The sequence below is a fragment of the Eleutherodactylus coqui genome, chromosome 1 (assembly GCF_035609145.1).
Source record: "Eleutherodactylus coqui strain aEleCoq1 chromosome 1, aEleCoq1.hap1, whole genome shotgun sequence".
In the NCBI taxonomy this organism is placed as follows: Eukaryota; Metazoa; Chordata; class Amphibia; order Anura; family Eleutherodactylidae; genus Eleutherodactylus; species Eleutherodactylus coqui.
In genome coordinates, this window is record NC_089837.1 from 389,436,208 (window position 1) to 389,457,973 (window position 21,766).

General features: G+C 43.8%; 1 protein-coding gene across 3 annotated transcripts in view; it reads right to left on the reverse strand.

The window, feature by feature from the left end:
* ATP11A (ATPase phospholipid transporting 11A) overlaps positions 1 to 21,766 on the reverse strand; it is a 157,946-nt gene that overhangs the window by 72,238 nt on the left and 63,942 nt on the right. For all 3 annotated transcript variants that reach the window (XM_066579697.1, XM_066579712.1, XM_066579706.1), the window contains exon 2: positions 17,500 to 17,622. In XM_066579697.1, the coding sequence (XP_066435794.1) occupies positions 17,500 to 17,622 (123 nt within the window). The remainder of the gene's footprint in view (positions 1 to 17,499; positions 17,623 to 21,766) is intronic.

A 21,766-nucleotide genomic window follows, 5' to 3' on the forward strand; every position in this document is an offset into this window, starting at 1 on the left:
ATAAGAGAAACATTTAAGGAAATCAAGTCTAGGCTCAATTAATTTATAAACAATGTATATGAGTACAGGTTTCTTTTGTGCTGACTCCTGCCTCTGCGAACAGCCCTCAAAGATGTACTACACATAAATATGAAACAGGACTACAATAAAAGAGTACAAGTAGTCATTGATGTTACATTACTCAGGTTACTCAAAACATATGTCTTTAAGTGAGACAATTTAAAAAATCCTCTTGTGGCTAGATATGGCTGTTCTATACTTGCTATGGTGTCCATTGCTGTCATTTTTGTCTCCCTGCCTGAACATCCACCTAATTTGCTAAAATCTGGTGAGAAACTGCATGGATTTTTATTATCCGGCCTGCACAAAAGTAGGAATAATTTTGCTGCTCATATACAAGAGGATCTAGGTGGCGACACTGAGCACGTGTGACCACTGGCATTGGACAGACACTTTATGAGGAATGAACGGGGACCCCATAGGAAGTATGTAATAGCAATATCTACTCACATGAGCATACAGGCAGATACTGAACTACAGTAGACAATAACTTTGATGGGAGCATTTACATTTTTTTTCCTTGTAAACCGAGTAGGACACCGCTTTGAATTCACCTTCTTTATGAATCAACTCATTTTCGTAGTAGAGCAATCAAATGTCCACTCCTAGTACTTAAAAAAGGAAGAATAATACCCGAATATAATTTTTTAAAATAAATAAAGTTGCATAATGACTTCAAGGCTCTTTGAAATGAAACAGTGAAATTATATTAATAGTTTTTAATAGTTTCATTTATTGAAAGGGATTTAGTTTTCATCTCTGCTAATTTTCCAGTTCAACAAAGGACACTAAATTGTGTTCTGGAAGCACAGACCTGCACCCTCAAGTAGTATCAATGGCAGGACATAGCAGCACTAAGTGTTCTTACAACGTGCTAGACGCTCTTGGAAGGTAAACACTTACATGTATTGGTTCTGAGGAGTATTTGAACTCTTACCGCACAGGACTCATTTATGGTCCAGCAAATGACAAAGAAGGGACACTTTATTGTTTCTACTAAATCTTAAGTGGTAGACTCTTAGTTAATGCAGTTGAAGGGGTTGCTGAAATCTAGGAGGTACAGCTAAGTAGCAGCAATCTGTACTTTTATCTGATGTTCTAGACCCTCTTTGTCCAGTGCAGCCGCGGATCTGTCGCAATGTTACATAGGTGACTTCCGCAGTAAACACAGTCGGACACCACCAGCGGAATATCGCAGCAGAGTCAGACATGGTGCCCCCCCCCCCTCCCCCAAGGACCCCATACTCATCTCTTCGGATCCGCTGTGCGAGTCCCGTCTGGTGAGCCGGCATGCATGTGCAATGTAGCACATGACACGTCGGCAGTGGCGGATGACACTGCCAGCGGTGGCGCGTAATCACGCGATACTTCCACTGTCCTAACAGCTGAAGTATCGTGTGACGGACGTCTTCCATTGACTACAATAGAAGCTGGCCGTGCGTTTTGCCATGGCAATTAGAGCATACCGCGCTTTCTTTCATGCTGCGGAATTCCATGGTGGAATTCCACAGCGTGAACATTGAGCTATTAGGTTCGATAGAACCTAATAGCTATGGCATACCGCTGCGGATTTCTGCTGTGTTTCACGTGGCAGAAATCTGGCCATGGGCATTAGGGCTCATGTCCACGGGCAAAATAAGAATTAAAATCCGCAGCGGATTTTAACTCTTCTTCTGCCCGCGGATCCGCACCCCATAGGGATGCATTGACCACCCGCGGGGTAGATAAATACCCGCGGATGGTCAATAAAAGGGATTTTTTTAAAAATGGAACATGAAAAAATCCGGACCATGCTCCATTTTCATGCGGGTCTCCCGCGGTGACGGCTCCCGCGGGCTTCTATTGAAGCCTATGGAAGCCGTCCGGATCCGCGGGAGACCTAAAATAGGAATTTAAAAGAATTACTCAACCGGAGCGGGCGGGGAAAGCCTTCTCTTCCTCACGGCCGGATCTTTCTTGCTTCGGCTCGGCGGATGTGCGCGGCACGTCGGTGAAGTGCCGGCGACGTGCCGCCGGCGTGACGAATTAATCCGCCGGCCGGAAAAGAAGATCCGGCCGTGAGGAAGAGAAGGCTTTCCCCGCCCGCTACGGATGGGTAAATGCTTTTAAATTCTTATTTTCAGCGCTCATGTCCGTGGGGCAGGAGGGACCCGCTGCAGATTCTACATGGAGAATCTGCAGCGGATCTGATTTTCCCCGTGGACATGAGGCCTTAGCCCTTAAATAGAAAAAAGTGCACCAGTCAAAAAAGCATAAATATCACTGCTGACAGAGCTCAGGCTACGTTTTTGAAAATATCAGATTCAAAATCTAAATAAAAACTGATATTCTGTAACATTTCTCAAAATCTGCTGCACAAAAAGAGAAGCAGCAACAAATGTTAGTGTGAAAACCCATAAAAACATATAATATAAAATGATGAAAAAACATTAGTAACAATATACCCTTACATATAGTAGTAAAATCTCCTCTGCTCATCTAAAGACAATTTTGGTAAAAAAGGAGGAAATCTGATTGAGACTATTGTGCCTTCAGAGACATTTGTGAATGGAATAGCCACAAAAAACATAGTGTGTGTAACGATAACTACCGTAAATCTAGTAGCTGTAAGTACATCAGGTACTTTTAGATGTGATAGTTTTGGGTCACTTGAAATTATGAGAAAAAGCTTCATCATTTAAAGGGGTTGTCTACTTGCAAACTACTGGCTATCCCCAAGAGAAATCATGAACAGAACATTGGCAGGAACTCCTGAAGATTAATTGTTCGCTGAGCTGGTGCGCTCCTCCACTAAGTTGATATCTGAGAGAAGCAGACAGCTCCATTCCCACTGTAGTGGCCAGGCTTGGTATTGCAGGCCAAGTTCCCATTCGTTTCAGTGTGCCTGTAATACAAAGTGGATGCATTGCAGTGGGAAAGGAGCTATCAGTTTCCTGTAGAAATCAGCTCAGTGCTTAAATGTACCAGCCCAGATAACAGCTAATTGATGGAGATCCCTGCTTATAGACCCTCGCAGTTCTACTATTAATGACCAATCCTGAGGATAGGCCATCAGTAGTTTACAATTGGACAACCCCTTTGAGCCCACCATGCCCCAAATTTTTGTTTCAGGCACATTGGTCCCGCACCAAGGCAAGTTACCGCATTTGGAACACCTGCAGCATAAAGTATTTGTCATATGTACTGTAGTTACACAGGTAAATTATTATTTAACTTTTAAAAAAAGGTCCGTGCTTGTTATAAAGATACAATAATTACAACAGGAATAAAGTTTCCAATTCTAGAAGGAAAGAAAAAGTACAGCAAAATACAGTGAATTAATCAAAGCTTAAAGGGAACAGGTCTTCAGAAAATGACCTATTACAAACATCAAGTTTCTATGTTAAACTTATGTCTTAAGAATTTTGGGGGATTTGTTTTTAATTTGGCGATGTCCATACCCTGATGTGACCATCACGTCCGCCCTACCATCACCGAAGCTTCCAGGCACTGTAAGTGTTCCCTATGTCCTCCAGTGTTGCAGGCCAGCACCTGTTACTTTCCCCGCTGCTCTGCCTTCTCCCCTTCTACTCCGCCGCTCTCCATCCTCTGCTGCCATCCCCCAACGGCTGTCAGGCGCTATCTTGAGCCGCTGTCAACGTAGCTGCGCCCCTCTTAGTCTCCCCGTAGGCCACCTGCTGCAAGACGCTATCGGCAAGGTAGCCAATCAAAGCTCACAAGGCACAGTGGTGGAGGGGCTGCATGGAAACCCATCGGCTACAGTGAGAACCTCCTGCAGACAATCAGGAATGGGGGGGCGACACCTGCCTGTCAAGCAGCCTAACCCTTGTCTACACCCATCACTTCCGGTGTAGACAAGATACAACAGTACATGGCACAGAGCATACCTAGAATACTCTCCCAGTGGGTCAGCTCCTGCTCATTGTGTGCTGTATAGCACATCTCTAAATGCTGTTAACTGCAGCTCAGGTAAGAGGGCAGCCTCCTTAGTCATAAAGAGGCAAAAGAATTTTTAAAAAATCTACAAAATCAGAAAAGAAAAACAGATTAGAAAATGGAATATGTTTCATTATGTGGTTTTAATTTGTAAAAAGCACAGGTGATACGTGCGCTTTGAAAGCAGTCTATAATTACCTTTTAATGAAGGTCAATCTTGAAGACAAGCAACAACAACATTGGAAGCGTTTCTAACCATTGTGGCTAAGTCCATTAATTGATTTCAGAGAACACCCATGAAGACAATACAAGGTCAGGAAGGCCATAGATTACCTCAGAATCCAAAAAGCACATTGTACTCAATAAAACTAGCAATTAATCCAAGCCTAGCTACATACTAGAAAATCTCTCATGACCAACCATTCATTTTGATGTCTTACTGGAAGTATCTTTCTGCTGAGTGAGTGGAAGGATAGCATTTTTGCAATCCTCCTATCTGATATACAAGAAAAAAAGTGAACTCTCTTCTTTGTGATCCTGGCTCAAGTCTTGCTTATTGTGTTCCCTTACCTCTAAAAAGAAGTTGTCGCATATGGATAACCTCCCTCTACATACCCTTTTCGGCAATAAGGACATTGAGCAATACCCACTTTGGAAGACTCATTCATTTCATGGCTGTAAGCAGCTACTTGGCTGTAATGGTGGCCACATTGGAGAGTCATCCAGACAGTTGTAATCTAAGAAAGGAGTGAAAGGAATTTATTGAATCACTGAAGAGACGCTGGCTCCATAAAAGAAATCTTTATTTGTATCAAAATATAAAATCCCATAGCAGAGGTACGGCGTGAGACCATGTCGGTGCCAAGACACATTTGAAAGTTCACTTCTTCTTTAATCACAGCTTTTATGGAGCCGTAGTCTCTTCAGTGATTTACGATTTGTGCCGAATGACTCAGGGCTAGCACCCAAGAATCTTCAAGCTGCGATGCCATGGAATATTTCATTTAACCAGCAGGAGAGAGCGCTAAACTTTTGTATTTGGATGAATTTATTGAATACCTCATGGACTTCTATTTACTGTTTCTTGTAGTTTACAATAACTGGCCTCCATTATTCCAGCATAATTTCCAGTTCTGGAAAAGCAAATATTTTTCAACAAATTATAATTTTTCATTCATTCTGACTTTTATTACCGCACATACAGATAGATTCAACTCATCACAATTTTATATTATGGGACGTGTCAAAAATCAGAAAGTAAAAAGGTATATGGTATTCAGGAATTAATTATCAGATCAAGTTACACCTTAGATACAAGCTATATAATAAACAGAAAGCTAACGAAAGCCCTATAAATATAGGTGTTATGAATCATTGTGATATTATATTGGAAATAGGCTATTCAAAAGTAAAGAGGGAAAGGAAACTATTGGAATGGCAATAAGTAGTGTCTGACCATGCCGAATGTCCCCACAGAGCAGTTTTAACCTATAGTGACAGAGCTTTTATTTAATTTTCGTTTTTTTCACCCCCCCCCCCCCTTTAAAAAAATGCTAACTCCTTTTTTTTTAACCTTCGATGTCGCTGTATGAGGGCTTGTTTTTTGCGGGACGAGTTGCACTTTCCAATAGTACTATTTAATTTACCATAAAATGTACTGAAAAAAAATGAAATTCCGCCAACTTTTGTTGCATCCTGTTTCTATCGCGCACAAACTGCACCAAAAAGGACATGAAAACTTTATTCTATGGGTCAGTACGATTAATACGATACCTAGCCTATAGGTTTTTTTTCTTCGCTATACTACGTTTATTTTTTTTCAAAGATATTTATTTTTTACTATTATTGTCTGCCGCCATCTTCTGCACGAAATAATTTTTTTTTCCCGTTGACATAGTTGTGCAATGGCTCATTTTTTTCGGTTACATCCTGTAGTTTGCATTGGTATCATTTTGGAATACACACAAAAAACTTTTTGATTACTTTTTATTGCATTTTTTCTTAGAGACAGGGTAACGAAAAATGCGCATTTTTGGTGTTCTTTTTTTTCTGACGATGTTCACAGTGTGTTGTAAACAATGCATTACTTTGATAGATTGGACTTTTACGAACGCAGTCATACCAAATATGCATTTTATGTTTTATGATTTAGATTCTTTTATTATAAATATGGCAAAAGGTTTTTTTTTAACTTATTACTAGAGATGAGCGAGCATACTCGTCCGAGCTTGATACTCGTTTGAGTATTAGGGTGTTCGAGATGCTCGTTACTCGTGACGAGTACCACGCGATGTTCGGGTTACTTTCACTTTCTTCCCTGAGAAATTTGCGCGCTTTTCTGGCCAATAGAAAGACAGGGAAGGCATTACAACTTCCCCCTGCGACGTTCAAGCCCTATACCACCCCCCTGCAGTGAGTGGCTGGCGAGATTAGGTGTCACCCGAGTATTAAAATCTGCCCCTCCCGCGGCTCGCCACAGATGCATTCTGACATTAGTTCAGGGAAAGTGGTATCTTGGTGGAGCTGCTATAGGGAGAGTGTTAGGAGTATTTTAGGTTTCAAGAACCTCAACGTTCCTTCTTAAGGCCATAGAAATCGCAGATCGCACCTATGTGCGATCTGCGATTTCTGTTCTCTTCTCTATATGCGCTCAATGGGGCTGGCGGCAGCAGCGCCGACCCCATTGAGAACATATAGAAGACAAATCATTCTTCTCTGCCACAGCTGTAACAGCTGTGGCAGAGAAGAACGATGTTTGCCCATTGAATTCAATGGAGCCAGCAATACAGCAGGTTCCACTGAAAGCAATGGGCTGCCAGCGATCGCGGGATGAATTGTCGGGAAGGGCTTAAATATGTAAGCCCTTCCCTGCAATTCATCCAGAAATGTGTTACAATAAAAATATATACCGGCGTATAAGGCGACGGGGCGTATAAGACGACCCCCCAACTGTCACCTTATACGCCGGCAATACAGTGGAGCAAAGAATAAAAATCATTACTCCCTTCTTCTGGCGTTCTGCGGTGCTGCTGCAGGCTGTCGCTCCCTCCTGTTCCACGGCAGAGCATTGCTTTCTCTACGAAGGGCTTTAAATCCCCGCCTCCAGAAACACACGTGCCTTCAGCCAATCACAGCCAATGACAATGATGTCATTGAATGGCTGTGATTGGCTGAAGGCACGTGTGTTTCTGGAGGCGGGGATTTCAAGCCCTGCGTCCAGAAAGCAATGCTCTGCCGGGGACCAGGAGGGAGCGACAGCCTGCAGCAGCACTGCAGAACGCCAGAAGAAGTGAGTAATGATTTTTATTCTTTGCTCCACTGTATTGCCGGCGTATAAGGTGACAGTTGGGGGGTCGTCTTATACGCCCCGTCGCCTTATACGCCGGTATATATTTTTATTGTAACACATTTCTGGATGAATTGCAGGGAAGGGCTTATATATTTAAGCCCTTCCCGACAATTCATCCTGCGATCGCCGGCAGCCCATTGCTTTCAGTGGAACCTGCTGTATTGCTGGCTGCATTGAATTCAATGGGCAAACATCGTTCTTCTCTGCCACAGCTGTTACAGCTGTGACAGAGGAGAACGATCTTTACGCTGACAGTGCGGGGGGGGGGGGGGGGGGGGGAGCCCACTCTTGCCGCTATTGTGGCTTAATAGTGGGACCTGGGAACTTGAGATGCAGCCCAACATGTAGCCCCTCGCCTGCCCTATCCGTTGCTGTGTCGTTCCCATCACTTTCTTGAATTGCCCAGATTTTCACAAACGAAAACCTTAGCGAGCATCGGCGATATACAAAAATGCTCGGGTCGCCCATTGACTTCAATGGGGTTCGTTACTCAAAACGAACCCTCGAGCATTGCGAAAAGTTCGTCCCGAGTAACGAGCACCCGAGCATTTTGGTGCTCGCTCATCTCTACTTATTACTTTTTTTCCAATTATTAGTAAAACTTTATTGTTCTTATTCTTACTTATTTACAACTTGTGATGCTTCGATCGCTCCTGCAGTATGATGTAATGATAGGCATCTTGCCAGAACACTCCCACGGCTCCCTGCAATCTCATCGGGGGCCCGTACGGGACCCACAATCCTCATTCGGGGTATTCAAAAAGTTAACAGCTCCAATAGCTGCGTGGCCGATTAGGGCTGTTGCCACCAGGTGTCAGCTGTGAGAAACAGCCGTTACCTGGGATGTATGAAGGGAGTTCACCCCGCGATCTCTCTTAATACAGAGACTGCCGACACAGGCCATCAAAAGGCGTATCCTCGGACGTTAAGGGAGAGAAAGGGATATACAACATGTTAGGAGGTCTAAGAAGAGAAATTGCAAATGGAGAAGAGAAAATTCATTTCTCTAACTGTAATGAGTTGGGGGTGAGGGACAGAAGGTCATGCTGGATGGCCGAGGACATAATACACTAACTTAATGTAAAATATTAATAGGTCAGTGCACAAATACATTCCAATACACCTGTAGAGAAAGGATAAGAAAATGTAGCATGAATTAAGGAGATAAAGTTAAGGAAAACTAAATATTTTTCTCCACAGAAAACCAGAAGAGTCCGATAGGCCCCAAAGGAGGAAGTAGGAACCAGATGGGCTGTCCATCAGATCACATAGAGTTCAACTAAGATCTTCATTCCAGACTTTAAAAAAAACAGGAAAGTGATTGAAGACAGACATTGCACTAATCAATTGTAATCCATAAGGAGAAATCCCATCAACATGGGATCCTGAAGGCCTGAAGCTTGTTGGTGAGATGCATAAGAAGAGCCCGCTAATGTAAAGTCCATTTGGTCATGTCAGGGAGAACTTTTAGTCAGACACATTGAAATGTGTGAGGGCCACTGATGTAAAGGTCTTTTAACAGAGATGATCTGTCCATAAGACTAGAGAAGTAGCAGAGGTCCTGCTGTACTGTAAAACAAGTGGAGAGGTCTCTGACCAGCTGGGTAACTGTAGATAAGCTGTGATCCAACTTAACTTCATGCAAGCCTGTGGTCTTCATGGTAATCTGATATCGGACTGTGAACAAGGTGAGGTCTGTCTAAAATGCATCCAGACTCTCAAGGAGTCTGAGCCAATACAGACTTTAAAGAAGTTGCTGTAACGTCAAGCTTCTCACAAAGAAGCATGTAGGGTAGTGAGGTGGAATATGGCCATGCCATAGGCCGCTTTCAAATGGGCGACAAAATCGTGCGATTTTGCCGCAATGCAATAGCATGAGAAAACGCATGTATGTGAAGCCCATGCTTTCCAATGGGTTCCTTCACATTAGAGAGGTCTTCTCTGATGCCATCTTGCGAAGGAAAAAAAATGCGTAGTGATCTATATTGATACAATTTGCGATTTTTTTGTAGACCATGTTTCCCTACAAAGCCTTAGTTTTTGTCATATTGCAATGCACGAAATCGTGGTTTGCATGTGATGCAAGTCTACCATTATAAAATAAGCCCTACCCTGAAAATAAGCCCTAGCTGCGCTCCCCGGAAAGGTATACTTACCTAAAAGTCTCAGGCCAGGTCCTCCTGCTGCTCTCCAGAGCTCTGCCATGAGTCCTGCAGTCCTTATTTGCTCACAGAAGATCACTTCCTGGTTGCGGGATTCATAAATCCCATCTTTAGAAAGCGATGGCTCTGATTGGTTCATCCAGCGCTGCATTGTTTGGTTGAGCAACGCTCGAGAACCAATGTGGTGGCTGTGATTGGCTGAGCAGCGGCCAAAGAACCCATCACAGCCATCGCATTGTGGAGGTGGGATTTATTAATTAGCCAATCAATGCCGTGGCTCAGTCAATTCACAAATCCCGCTTCCACAACATGCTGGCTGTTGATTGGTTCTTTGGCCGCTGCTCAGCCAATCACAGCCATCACGTTGGTTCATCCAGCGCTGCATTGGTTGGCTGAGCAGCGCTAGAGAACCAATCAGAGCCATTGCTTCATGGAGACAAGATTTATGAATCCCGCAACCAGGAAATGATCTACTGTGGGTGAATGAGAACTACAAGATGCGTGGCAGAGCGCCAGAGAGCAGCGGGAGGACCCGGACCGAGCCTGCACAGTAAGTATTCCTTTTTCTTTTTTTTTGGAATGCAGCTAGGGTTTATTTAGGGGTAGTGCTTAGCCTCCTCGCTACGCTGACGTTACAAAATTGTGGGGACAAAGCTGCGATATTGCCGTAATTGTGTAGCTTGTGTAGCACACCTTGTGTATGTCTGCTCCCAAGCTCATCTGGCCCTGACTCCGGACTATTTTTTCTATTAGTTAATTGAGCAGTAGTATAAAGTCAAAAGAAAAAAAAACAGAAGAGCAGAATAAACCCTCTTGTAGAAAGTTTTAAAAACTTAAGCTGTTTCCTAACATGACATCTGATGACTATGCTCATATTCAATCATTTAAACCAGCTCTACTATTATTTAATTAGCTAATCATGACCTCTATGCTAGATAATGCTAATACACACAATGCAATGTGAACCATATGGCTATAATGCTTACAAACAAGAAGCATGTGCCAAATCATAGCATTAGCGGATGCCTGGATGAAAGTTCTTAGTAATAAATTAATTATTGTGCAAATGATATTTTTTTTGTTCGAACCAAATGTAATTATCTAATCCAATAAACATTTCCATGCAACAGAGATGAAATAAAGTAAATCGACTAAAGATGGTGATTTTCTGATTACCTATGCACGGCTAGCGGACTTAATAGTAGCGCTGCAATCAGCTGAGCACGCAGCTGTGCCAGTTTTTATTAACTTCAATATGAAAGTATCTCATTAACAAAACACTGGACAACTTATTTTACTTAATCAATAATTGCTCTAATTACAAAGCTTAGAAAGAACATAAAATCAGGGACCCAACATAAACAGATGAGCAAAGAATAAAGCCTTTGCTACAGCGGTTTACCCACCGGACGCTCCATTTCTGTTACTAACCTCAAACCACAAGTTCTCTTTTTATCGTAAATGATACCAACTGGAACGGCATTCAGAAGTACATATACAGAATTCATGAACTATAGCTGATATTATCATCAGTATTTATGCTTATTCAAATTCCTGATAACATGGAACAATGCTGAGAGTTCGACGGGAACAAAAAGTAAGAAAACTTAATGCAGCGTAAAACTCCAGAATCTGGTCATTAAAATATCTATTATAGTATTGAAAATGTTCACAGCATACTTCATATTATATGATGCTTCATTTTAGGTTTATTGTTTGTGTGCGAGTGTGTAGGGTGGTTTTAGTGTGTGTCTGTGTATAGGGTGGTTTTAGTGTGTGTCTGTGTATAGGGTGGTTTTAGTGTGTGTCTGTGTGTAGGGTGGTTTTAGTGTGTGTCTGTGTGTAGGGTGGTTTTAGTGTGTGTCTGTGTATAGGGTGGTTTTAGTGTGTGTCTGTGTATAGGGTGGTTTTAGTGTGTGTCTGTGTATAGGGTGGTTTTAGTGTGTGTCTGTGTATAGGGTGGTTTTAGTGTGTGTCTGTGTATAGGGTGGTTTTAGTGTGTGTCTGTGTATAGGGTGGTTTTAGTGTGTGCCTGTGTATAGGGTGGTTTTAGTGTGTGCCTGTGTATAGGGTGGTTTTAGTGTGTGTCTGTGTATAGGATGGTTTTAGTGTGTGTCTGTGTATAGGATGGTTTTAGTGTGTGTCTGTGTATAGGGTGGTTTTAGTGTGTGTCTGTGTATAGGGTGGTTTTAGTGTGTGTCTGTGTATAGGGTGGTTTTAGTGTGTGTCTGTGTATAGGGTGGTTTTAGTGTGTGTCTGTGTATAGGGTGGTTTTAGTGTGTGCCTGTGTATAGGGTGGTTTTAGTGTGTGCCTGTGTATAGGGTGGTTTTAGTGTGTGCCTGTGTATAGGGTGGTTTTAGTGTGTGCCTGTGTATAGGGTGGTTTTAGTGTGTGTCTGTGTGTAGGGTGGTTTTAGTGTGTGTCTGTGTGTAGGGCGGTTTTAGTGTGTGTCTGTGTGCAGGAGGGTTGTTTAGTGTGTGTGTGTCTGTGTGTAGGGGGATTTTTTAGTGCGTGTGTGTCTGTGTGTAGGAGGGTTGTTTAGTGTGTGTGTCTGTGTGTAGGGGGATTTTTTAGTGCGTGTGTGTCTGTGTGTAGGGGGGTTGTTTAGTGTGTGTCTGTGTGTAGGGGGGTTGTTTAGTGCATGTGTGTCTGTGTGTAGGAGGGTTGTTTAGTGCATGTGTGTCTGTGTGTAGGAGGGTTGTTTAGCGCATGTGTGTCTGTGTGTAGGAGGGTTGTTTAGCGCATGTGTGTCTGTGTGTAGGAGGGTTGTTTAGCGCGTGTGTGTCTGTGTGTAGGAGGGTTGTTTAGTGCGTGTGTGTCTGTGTGTAGGAGGGTTGTTTAGTGCGTGTGTGTCTGTGTGTAGGGGGATTTTTTAGTGCGTGTGTGTCTGTGTGTAGGGGGGTTGTTTAGTGTGTGTGTCTGTGTGTAGGGGGGTTGTTTAGTGCATGTGTGTCTGTGTGTAGGAGGGTTGTTTAGTGCATGTGTGTCTGTGTGTAGGAGGGTTGTTTAGCGCATGTGTGTCTGTGTGTAGGAGGGTTGTTTAGCGCATGTGTGTCTGTGTGTAGGAGGGTTGTTTAGCGCGTGTGTGTCTGTGTGTAGGAGGGTTGTTTAGTGCGTGTGTCTGTGTGTAGGAGGGTTGTTTAGTGCGCGTGTGTCTGTGTGTAGGAGGGTTGTTTAGTGTGTGTGTGTAGGACGGTTGTTTAGTGCATGTGTGTCTGTGTAAAGGGGGTTGTTTAGTGCATGTGTGTCTGTGTGTAGGACGGTTGTTTAGTGCATGTGTGTCTGTGTAAAGGGGGTTGTTTAGTGCATGTGTGTCTGTGTGTAGGAGGGTTGTTTGAATGCATGTGTGTCTGTGTGTAGGGTGGTTGTTTAGTGCGCGTGTGTCTGTGTGTAGGAGGGTTGTTTAGTGCGTGTGTGTGTGTCTGTGTGTAGAGGGGTTGTTTGGTGCGTGTGTGTGTATCTGTGTCTAGGGTGGTTATTTAGTGTATGTGTCTGTGTGTAGGAGGGTTGTTTAGTGTGTGTGTGTGTGTGTGTGTGTGTGTAGGAGGGTTGTTTAGTGCATGTGTGTGTAGGAGGGTTGTTTAGTGCATGTGTGTGTAGGACGGTTGTTTAGTGCATGTGTGTGTAGGACGGTTGTTTAGTGCGTGTGTGTGTAGGACGGTTGTTTAGTGCGTGTGTGTCTGTGTGTAGGGTGGTTGTTTAGCGCGTGTGTCTGTGTGTAGGGTGGTTGTTTAGCGCGTGTGTCTGTGTGTAGGGTGGTTGTTTAGCGCGTGTGTCTGTGTGTAGGGTGGTTGTTTAGCGCGTGTGTGTCTGTGTGTAGGGTGGTTGTTTAGCGCGTGTGTGTCTGTGTGTAGGGTGGTTGTTTAGCGCGTGTGTGTCTGTGTGTAGGGTGGTTGTTTAGCGCGTGTGTGTCTGTGTGTAGGAGGGTTGTTTAGCGAGTGTGTGTCTGTGTGTAGGGTGGTTGTTTAGCGCGTGTGTGTCTGTGTGTAGGGTGGTTGTTTTGTGCGTGTGTCTGTGCGTAGGAAGGTTGTTTAGTGCGTGTGTCTGTGCGTAGGAAGGTTGTTTAGTGCGTGTGTGTGTGTCTGTGCGTAGGAGGGTTGTTTAGTGCGTGTGTCTGTGCATAGGAGGGTTGTTTAGTGCGTGTGTCTGTGCGTAGGAGGGTTGTTTAGTGCGTGTGTCTGTGCGTAGGAAGGTTGTTTAGTGCGTGTGTCTGTGCGTAGGAAGGTTGTTTAGTGCGTGTGTGTGTGTCTGTGCGTAGGAGGGTTGTTTAGTGCGTGTGTCTGTGCATAGGAGGGTTGTTTAGTGCGTGTGTCTGTGCGTAGGAGGGTTGTTTAGTGCGTGTGTCTGTGCGTAGGAGGGTTGTTTAGCGCGTGTGTCTGTGCGTAGGAGGGTTGTTTAGCGCGTGTGTGTCTGTGTGTAGGAGGGTTGTTTAGCGCGTGTGTGTCTGTGTGTAGGGGGGTTGTTTAGTGCGTGTGTGTCTGTGTGTAGGGGGGTTGTTTAGCGCGTGTGTGTCTGTGTAGGGGGGTTGTTTAGTGCGTGTGTGTCTGTGTAGGGGGGTTGTTTAGTGCGTGTGTCTGTGTGTAGGAGGGTTGTTTAGTGTGTGTGTGTGTGTGTGTGTGTGTGTGTGTCTGTGCGTAGGAGGGTTGTTTAGTGCATATGTGTCTGTGTGTAGGAGGATTGTTTAGTGTGTGTGTGTCTGTGCGTAGGAGGGTTCTTTAGTGTGTGTGTAGGATGGTTGTGTAGTCTGTGTGTGCCTGTGTGTAGGAGGGTTGTTTAGTGTGTGTGTGTGTGTGTGTGTGTGTGTAGGAGGGTTGTTTAGTGCATGTGTGTGTAGGAGGGTTGTTTAGTGCATGTGTGTGTAGGACGGTTGTTTAGTGCATGTGTGTGTAGGACGGTTGTTTAGTGCGTGTGTGTGTAGGACGGTTGTTTAGTGCGTGTGTGTCTGTGTGTAGGGTGGTTGTTTAGCGCGTGTGTCTGTGTGTAGGGTGGTTGTTTAGCGCGTGTGTCTGTGTGTAGGGTGGTTGTTTAGCGCGTGTGTCTGTGTGTAGGGTGGTTGTTTAGCGCGTGTGTGTCTGTGTGTAGGGTGGTTGTTTAGCGCGTGTGTGTCTGTGTGTAGGGTGGTTGTTTAGCGCGTGTGTGTCTGTGTGTAGGGTGGTTGTTTAGCGCGTGTGTGTCTGTGTGTAGGAGGGTTGTTTAGCGAGTGTGTGTCTGTGTGTAGGGTGGTTGTTTAGCGCGTGTGTGTCTGTGTGTAGGGTGGTTGTTTTGTGCGTGTGTCTGTGCGTAGGAAGGTTGTTTAGTGCGTGTGTCTGTGCGTAGGAAGGTTGTTTAGTGCGTGTGTGTGTGTCTGTGCGTAGGAGGGTTGTTTAGTGCGTGTGTCTGTGCATAGGAGGGTTGTTTAGTGCGTGTGTCTGTGCGTAGGAGGGTTGTTTAGTGCGTGTGTCTGTGCGTAGGAAGGTTGTTTAGTGCGTGTGTCTGTGCGTAGGAAGGTTGTTTAGTGCGTGTGTGTGTGTCTGTGCGTAGGAGGGTTGTTTAGTGCGTGTGTCTGTGCATAGGAGGGTTGTTTAGTGCGTGTGTCTGTGCGTAGGAGGGTTGTTTAGTGCGTGTGTCTGTGCGTAGGAGGGTTGTTTAGCGCGTGTGTCTGTGCGTAGGAGGGTTGTTTAGCGCGTGTGTGTCTGTGTGTAGGAGGATTGTTTAGCGCGTGTGTGTCTGTGTGTAGGAGGGTTGTTTAGCGCGTGTGTGTCTGTGTGTAGGGGGGTTGTTTAGTGCGTGTGTGTCTGTGTGTAGGGGGGTTGTTTAGCGCGTGTGTGTCTGTGTAGGGGGGTTGTTTAGTGCGTGTGTCTGTGTGTAGGAGGGTTGTTTAGTGTGTGTGTGTGTGTGTGTGTGTGTGTCTGTGCGTAGGAGGGTTGTTTAGTGCATATGTGTCTGTGTGTAGGAGGATTGTTTAGTGTGTGTGTGTCTGTGCGTAGGAGGGTTCTTTAGTGTGTGTGTAGGATGGTTGTGTAGTCTGTGTGTGCCTGTGTGTAGGAGGGTTGTTTAGTGTGTGTGTAGGAGGGTTGTCTTAAATTCATTATTATATTAAACCCTTGCTACTAAGAATCCTGAACATTAAGCAGTGACTGCAGTAAACCCAAATATCCCTCCATCCACATGCACACTGACGGGGGTCCAAGATGCTGAAATATATGGAGTTATTTGGCATAGGCTTCATCATGTGAAACTGTTTTATGCTGCGTTTAGACTGAAAGATTATCAATCAGAAAATCGTTCCAATGACCGAAATTGAACGAGAATCATTCAGTTTAATTGCGGGCTGACAACTGAATAACGAACACGAATCGTTGGCTTCTCATTCGTTGTTCAGTTTCAGCCAGCATAAAATTCAGTGTTGGCTTGTGCACTTATCATGCAGAACCCATAGGAAGATTGTGGAGGATCCTTGTGGCTGCAACTAGACTTGTACTGTCTGGACTGGGGTACAGCGTATTAAAGGATGCCTGGTTTTCACTCTTTAAGCTTCATATGGAAGTGTGGAGTTTGCCGCAGGGAAACCCCAGCTTGTGTTCCCCAAATAGTCACGATCTGACAGCTGAACACAGCAGCTAGGAAATCTATTGGCGACAAATGCTACTCTAAGGCCGCCTGCAGCCGGCCGGGTCGGATCCCCTGCAAGAAACTTTTCGCGGTGGGATCCGACCCGTGCCCCTGTAGAGACCTGCGGCTCACCTGCTTCCACACCTCCTCTGCTCTTTTATGTGCTTTCTGCTGTCCAGCCAGCGCTTGCGCAGAGCGGAGACAGCGCCTCACTAGTGACGTTTCTGTGTGGGCCTCTGCGAGACCCACACAGAAATAGAACATGCCGGAATTTGTTTTCCACGTGTGTTTTCACGTGGACTAAATCACGGCTGTGTGCATACGATTGCATTATGTAATGCAATCCTATGGCAGTGGGCACGGGCGGAAATTCTGCGGTAAATCCCGCCCATCTGCAGAAGGTCTAAGTTTCACCGATGAGTGGGGTGGGGGGCATGGGGGGACTCCACTGATCCCGCCTCCATCACCGATTTGTCACAGATCCAAGCACTCTTGTTGCTATGACCGCTTGGCACAGCAGAGCCTTGATTGATCACTCTAGCAGGATTGCAAGCGTGTAGTCATTAGAATACAGGAGGATCTGAAAACTTCTTCCAATACTTACGGTACTCTCTCCTAGCTTTACCAGTGATGCCTACTTTAATATCATTGTTTCACTAAAGTTAATTGTCAACAAAATAAGAACGAGGGGGAAATAATACGTTCAACACATAAAGGGGAATAGCCTGAAACATTTACTACTGAAAGACTAGTCTGGTATACTTGCATTCTATTGGCCACATTTTTGAACATAGCGTTTAATAGGTCTTCCTTTATTTATTATTATTCATTATGTCAAAAGCACCCTTAATTCTATGGCACTGTGCAAATGAAAAATAGGGGTATACCTACATATAAAGTATATATACTATTAATGATATAACCACACTAGAAATCTAAAACGTCCAGAACGATAAACAGCTACTACAAGGCTAACAAATGGATATGGAAGAAGAGCGGACCCAGCCCGTGAGGGCTCACAGTGTACAGGGCAAGGGAGAGTAGCAGGCGCTCCTGTTGTGGTGGCAGCAGGGTTACTGTAGGTCATAAGCTTTCATTTTCTTTATTTAGATTTATAGCAAATGCAAACCCTGTTGAAAATATTTCTCCATTATTACACAAAATAACCTGAATCTGAGGATTAGAATATCCTGCCATCAACATATGTCTCACTAAAATTTTCCTCAAAGCATAAAATTCTAAAGAAAACGACACAAGATATTTGTGTAACGGAAGAGACTCAGATGCCGAGCCAGGCAGGGCTTAGAGCATAAACAATGAGCACAAGCAACTGTAGCCATGGCAAGCTCCGGCCAGGTAACTACGCAGGTGACTGGATCTAGAAGAGTAAACAGCTTTACCTTTGAGGAGACGATCCTGTTATCTGGATACCTCTGAGGAATGTAAGCTTCAGTGCCCGGAGGAGGCTCTTTGTGACCGACATAAATGGTTCGATTGTCTACCCAATTTTCTTCTCCAGCACACTAGAAAACAACAAGAGTATATTAAATGCAAATACAACATAAGAAAAACAGATTTAATCATAGCAAAGGGGCTTTGATCTCTTGCAGTTTATAGCACCAAGTGCACTGAACCAGAAGTGCTGACTCCAAGGGCTCCTTTGCATGGGCGTGTGGTTACAGCACATTACGCAAGCGGGTTTTGGCCGTGTAATACGCTGTAGCAATCTGCCATAAACTGCAATGTTGATGCTCACTTATATTCCTTAAAACACATGCGATCACAGAATATTCTATCTTGGCGAGTATTACTCGTGCATACACGCCAAGATAGTGCATGGCAGTTGGCGGCATGCAGTGAATTACACCTGTGTGAAGCCACCCTAATACCTACTAATTTTGCCATTTGTACGTTTTTCTTTGAAATTTGGTAGTGTCGAAAGCATTTAGGCAACAATGTCCAGCTCATCTTTTAAAACTCTTCAAAGTAGCCAATACTGAGTGGCTCCACTTCCTAGCACTAAATTGTAACTGTAGTGTGTCAGGTCAAATCTCAACCCTGATTAGTAAAATAAAAAATTACCGACTGCATGTGTATATATATAGGTCAACTATATAGGTCATCCCAAGAAATTCTACATGAGGCTTGAAAGCAACAGTAATTACTCTAAACTTTCATTACAGCTGGAACATGGAATCCTCCATATATAAATAGTAGCAGGAAGGAAGGCAGTGCTATTAGGCTTTGTTCATACTCTATGGTATGTTAATGTAATAACCAATACTCATTGTGAAAAAGGTTTTCCATCCTTCATGGAAGACACAAAGAAAAAATCCTGGAGCACATAACCGAGACCTACTTCTGGGATCTATGCAGAGGAGAACAGTGCAGCAGGTTGCCATTTCCTGTTGGATGATGATGATTTTAATATTTTTACCACTACAAAGACCACTACCACTAGGAGACCTTAGAAGATTTGGGTAATTCACATGAAATATAAGAAAACCCTCGTCCACCAGAATCTCCAGACCCTGGAGTTTACAAGTGGTTTACCACCAAGAGGCTACAGAGTCATGATGGGCCATATTAGTGGTAGGAGAGAAGGGGGCTCCATTGTAGAAGTAGACTATATTAGTAGTGGGAGGGAAGGTGGGTTCTAGATTCAAGGTGGACTATACTAGTGGTGGCAGAGAAGGAGGCTCTAGGGTCAAGGTGAAGCATACCTCAGAAGTAAATGAAACTTCCCAGTGACAGTCCGTCTTTAATATATGTGTCTATGGGAAGCAGAAAAAATTCTGTGTATGCAAACTAAAAATAAAGACTACTTGCTGACAATTTTGCCAAAGATAAAAAGGTAGGTTGATGTAGTGCACTGCACGGTCAATGATTACTACCTCACTCATAATAAATCATATTCTTTGATAGTTGCTCTACCTTTAATTCCAAAGTAGTGCTAGCAAACTGAAGACATGAAGGAAGTCTTTTAATTTGAAGTTGTAAGGTCTGTGAGGCTGCTAAGTGTAGTCTTTTTGGTGAAGCCCAATAAGATTTCAGTTGAGTCTCTCACAGGATCTCCAAATTCAGAATATCAGCACTGACCAATGGAGAGCGCACAAAGTACACAAGACAGATAGATGGATGGGTACAATGGAGTCAGACCAGAGACAGCTAGTCCCCTTTAAATCATAATAAAGGCAAAAAAAATTAGCACTCCAGAAATCCAATTGTTCAACGACCCCAGGATGTTCGCCACGAATCAGAATATAAAACAACTGGTCCGAGATAGGTGTAAGATGCATACATTATTGCAAAATACAGGGGAAAGAAGCTCACATTTAGTTATTATTGAGTTCTGCTAGCGTACTCTATTGTGCCTGCCTACTATTGATAATGAACAGAGTGAAGGCAATGCTTGAGCTAAATACACTGTGCTAGCTATGCAATACAGGGATAGCACGTAATTAACCCTTAGTGATACTACAAAGCCTAGCAATTAATTTTAATTCTTCAGTTACTCTATCAAGGTCAAAATGTCAACACTTTTATTGTTACATTTTTGGATAAATATAGCAGTCATTTTTTATTCAATTCTTTGAGGTCTCGGTATGGCCGGTTTCTCATCTGAGTCACAACCTATGGTTGGAGGTTCCGTCACAGTTGCAGCGCTTTTTCTTGTATTCAAAAGCTGGGCAGCTGGGTGGAAAGTGGGTGTAACCCACTATAGTCAACAGGGTCTGTCCGTTGATGTTCAGTTGTGTCCAGAGACAAAACCGTTTGGGCATTGGGGATTCCGCTTTCCTGCTCCCCGAACACCCTATCTCAGTGACGAAAACATGGAAACAAGCTTAAGCTCGTTCCACATTACATTTGTATGAACACGGTGTGGATTCCATCCTTCATGCAGAAAACTGCATGGTGATGGAAACCAGAACGAAACCTGGTCGGAACCACTGGGGTAAATTTGTGAGGAGACCTCTTTGGTCTCCAATCTCACATAGTTTCCATCCTTATCAGTCTTTTACACTAGACAGAAATGTGTAGAGGATGGCACTTACATGCTCTGCCCCTAATCACATGACTGACTTCATCAAAGATTTTTTATTCCCAGTGAGGAAGTAACATGCTCTGTCCCTTATCACATGACAGTGACGTCATCACAGGTCCTGCATCCTTGTGCAGATTACGGGCGGGCTACAAACCCCCTGCGGCCTCAGTTGCTATGGAATACTAACACACACCTAGCCGGACAGCAGCCGTGTGCGTACAGGACCTGGGGGTGCAGGACCTTTGATGAGGTCAATGTCATGTGATATGGGGTGGAGCATGTAAGTCACTTACAAACCCTCTCGCTACTCACTCATGCACAGACGGACAGGTAGTCGCTAGCATCTTGATGATGTCAACCCGGTTCCATCCCTATCAAGTTTTTTTAAAAAGTAAACGAAAAGTTGGGATGGAGCAAAGGCTGAAATCACATAAACGTGAAAGCAGCCTTAGTTATTATATTCACCTGGAAGTGCAATTATAGTGATCATCTTTTAGAAGTAATCAGTCAGAACTAGGGCAGTTTTCAAAAAATGAAAAAGAATTGATAAAATAGCAATAAAAAGAATGACATTCAGAGCGGCGTGTCCTTGTTTCCATCTATATAGAAGAGATATCACAACCATTATGAAATATATGAATAATTTACATGCACCTTTGTTAAATGCATTATGTTAATGTATAGTCTAGAGCGGTATGACTGACAAAAAGGGCAAAGTTACCTGCCCTGTTAACAAGAGATGTAAGCAGCACGAGCCGTTTCCCATTACCGTATAACATCTTGTCAGTGTACCATAACAATTGGAAGAGCAGACACAATGCTCAAATTACCCCGCTCCGACTCGCAGAACAGACATGCTGTTTGACCTGAGCGGCTCGCACTTGTAAACAAGAAATTGTTAGCAATAAAATGCTTTCTGGGATGGAGTCAGACAAAGAGCGCATATCAGTTATCATCATAAAGCTCTCCTAGCATGGGCCCTGGGTACGCATTACTGCTGTATGCAATGTCTTAATGTAAATGATGCTATTAAAAAAAACTAAAAAAATATTTAAAAGCCATTACAATGCCTCCCGAAAGCACCAAATCACATTTATTATAGAAATGGTATCTGATGAGTTTGCTGTCTGACATTGATGAGTCTACAGTTACTGGAACAGTTCGAAAATAATCATAGCCTAAGCGGTCTTCTTAAGGAACTATTGTTTTAATGAAAAAAATGCAAAGGTCTGTCATAGCATAAATGGTCTGGGACATAAAATATTGACCCATCCTTTTAATCCGAGACGTCCACTTCTGTAGGTTCCTAGCCATTGATTGCTGTCTCTGTTCAAAGTAGGTTTCTTTTGGAAGTCATCTATTAATGCATACTTGTGACACTGCATGATTTCTGATGGAGAAATACACGAATTTTCACTGAATGCATTTTTAGGGAAATAGTTACCCATGTGAAAGTGTAAGGCTGCCTTCACACACAGCATAAGTGCTATGGAACTTCTGCAGCAGATTTTGCTGCAGAAATTCCTCAACATTAAGGCCTCATGTCATAGGTCGGATTCCGCATGTGGGAGCCTGCAGCGGAATCAGACCCTGCCCGCGGCCGAGGACACTGTGTACCTGTC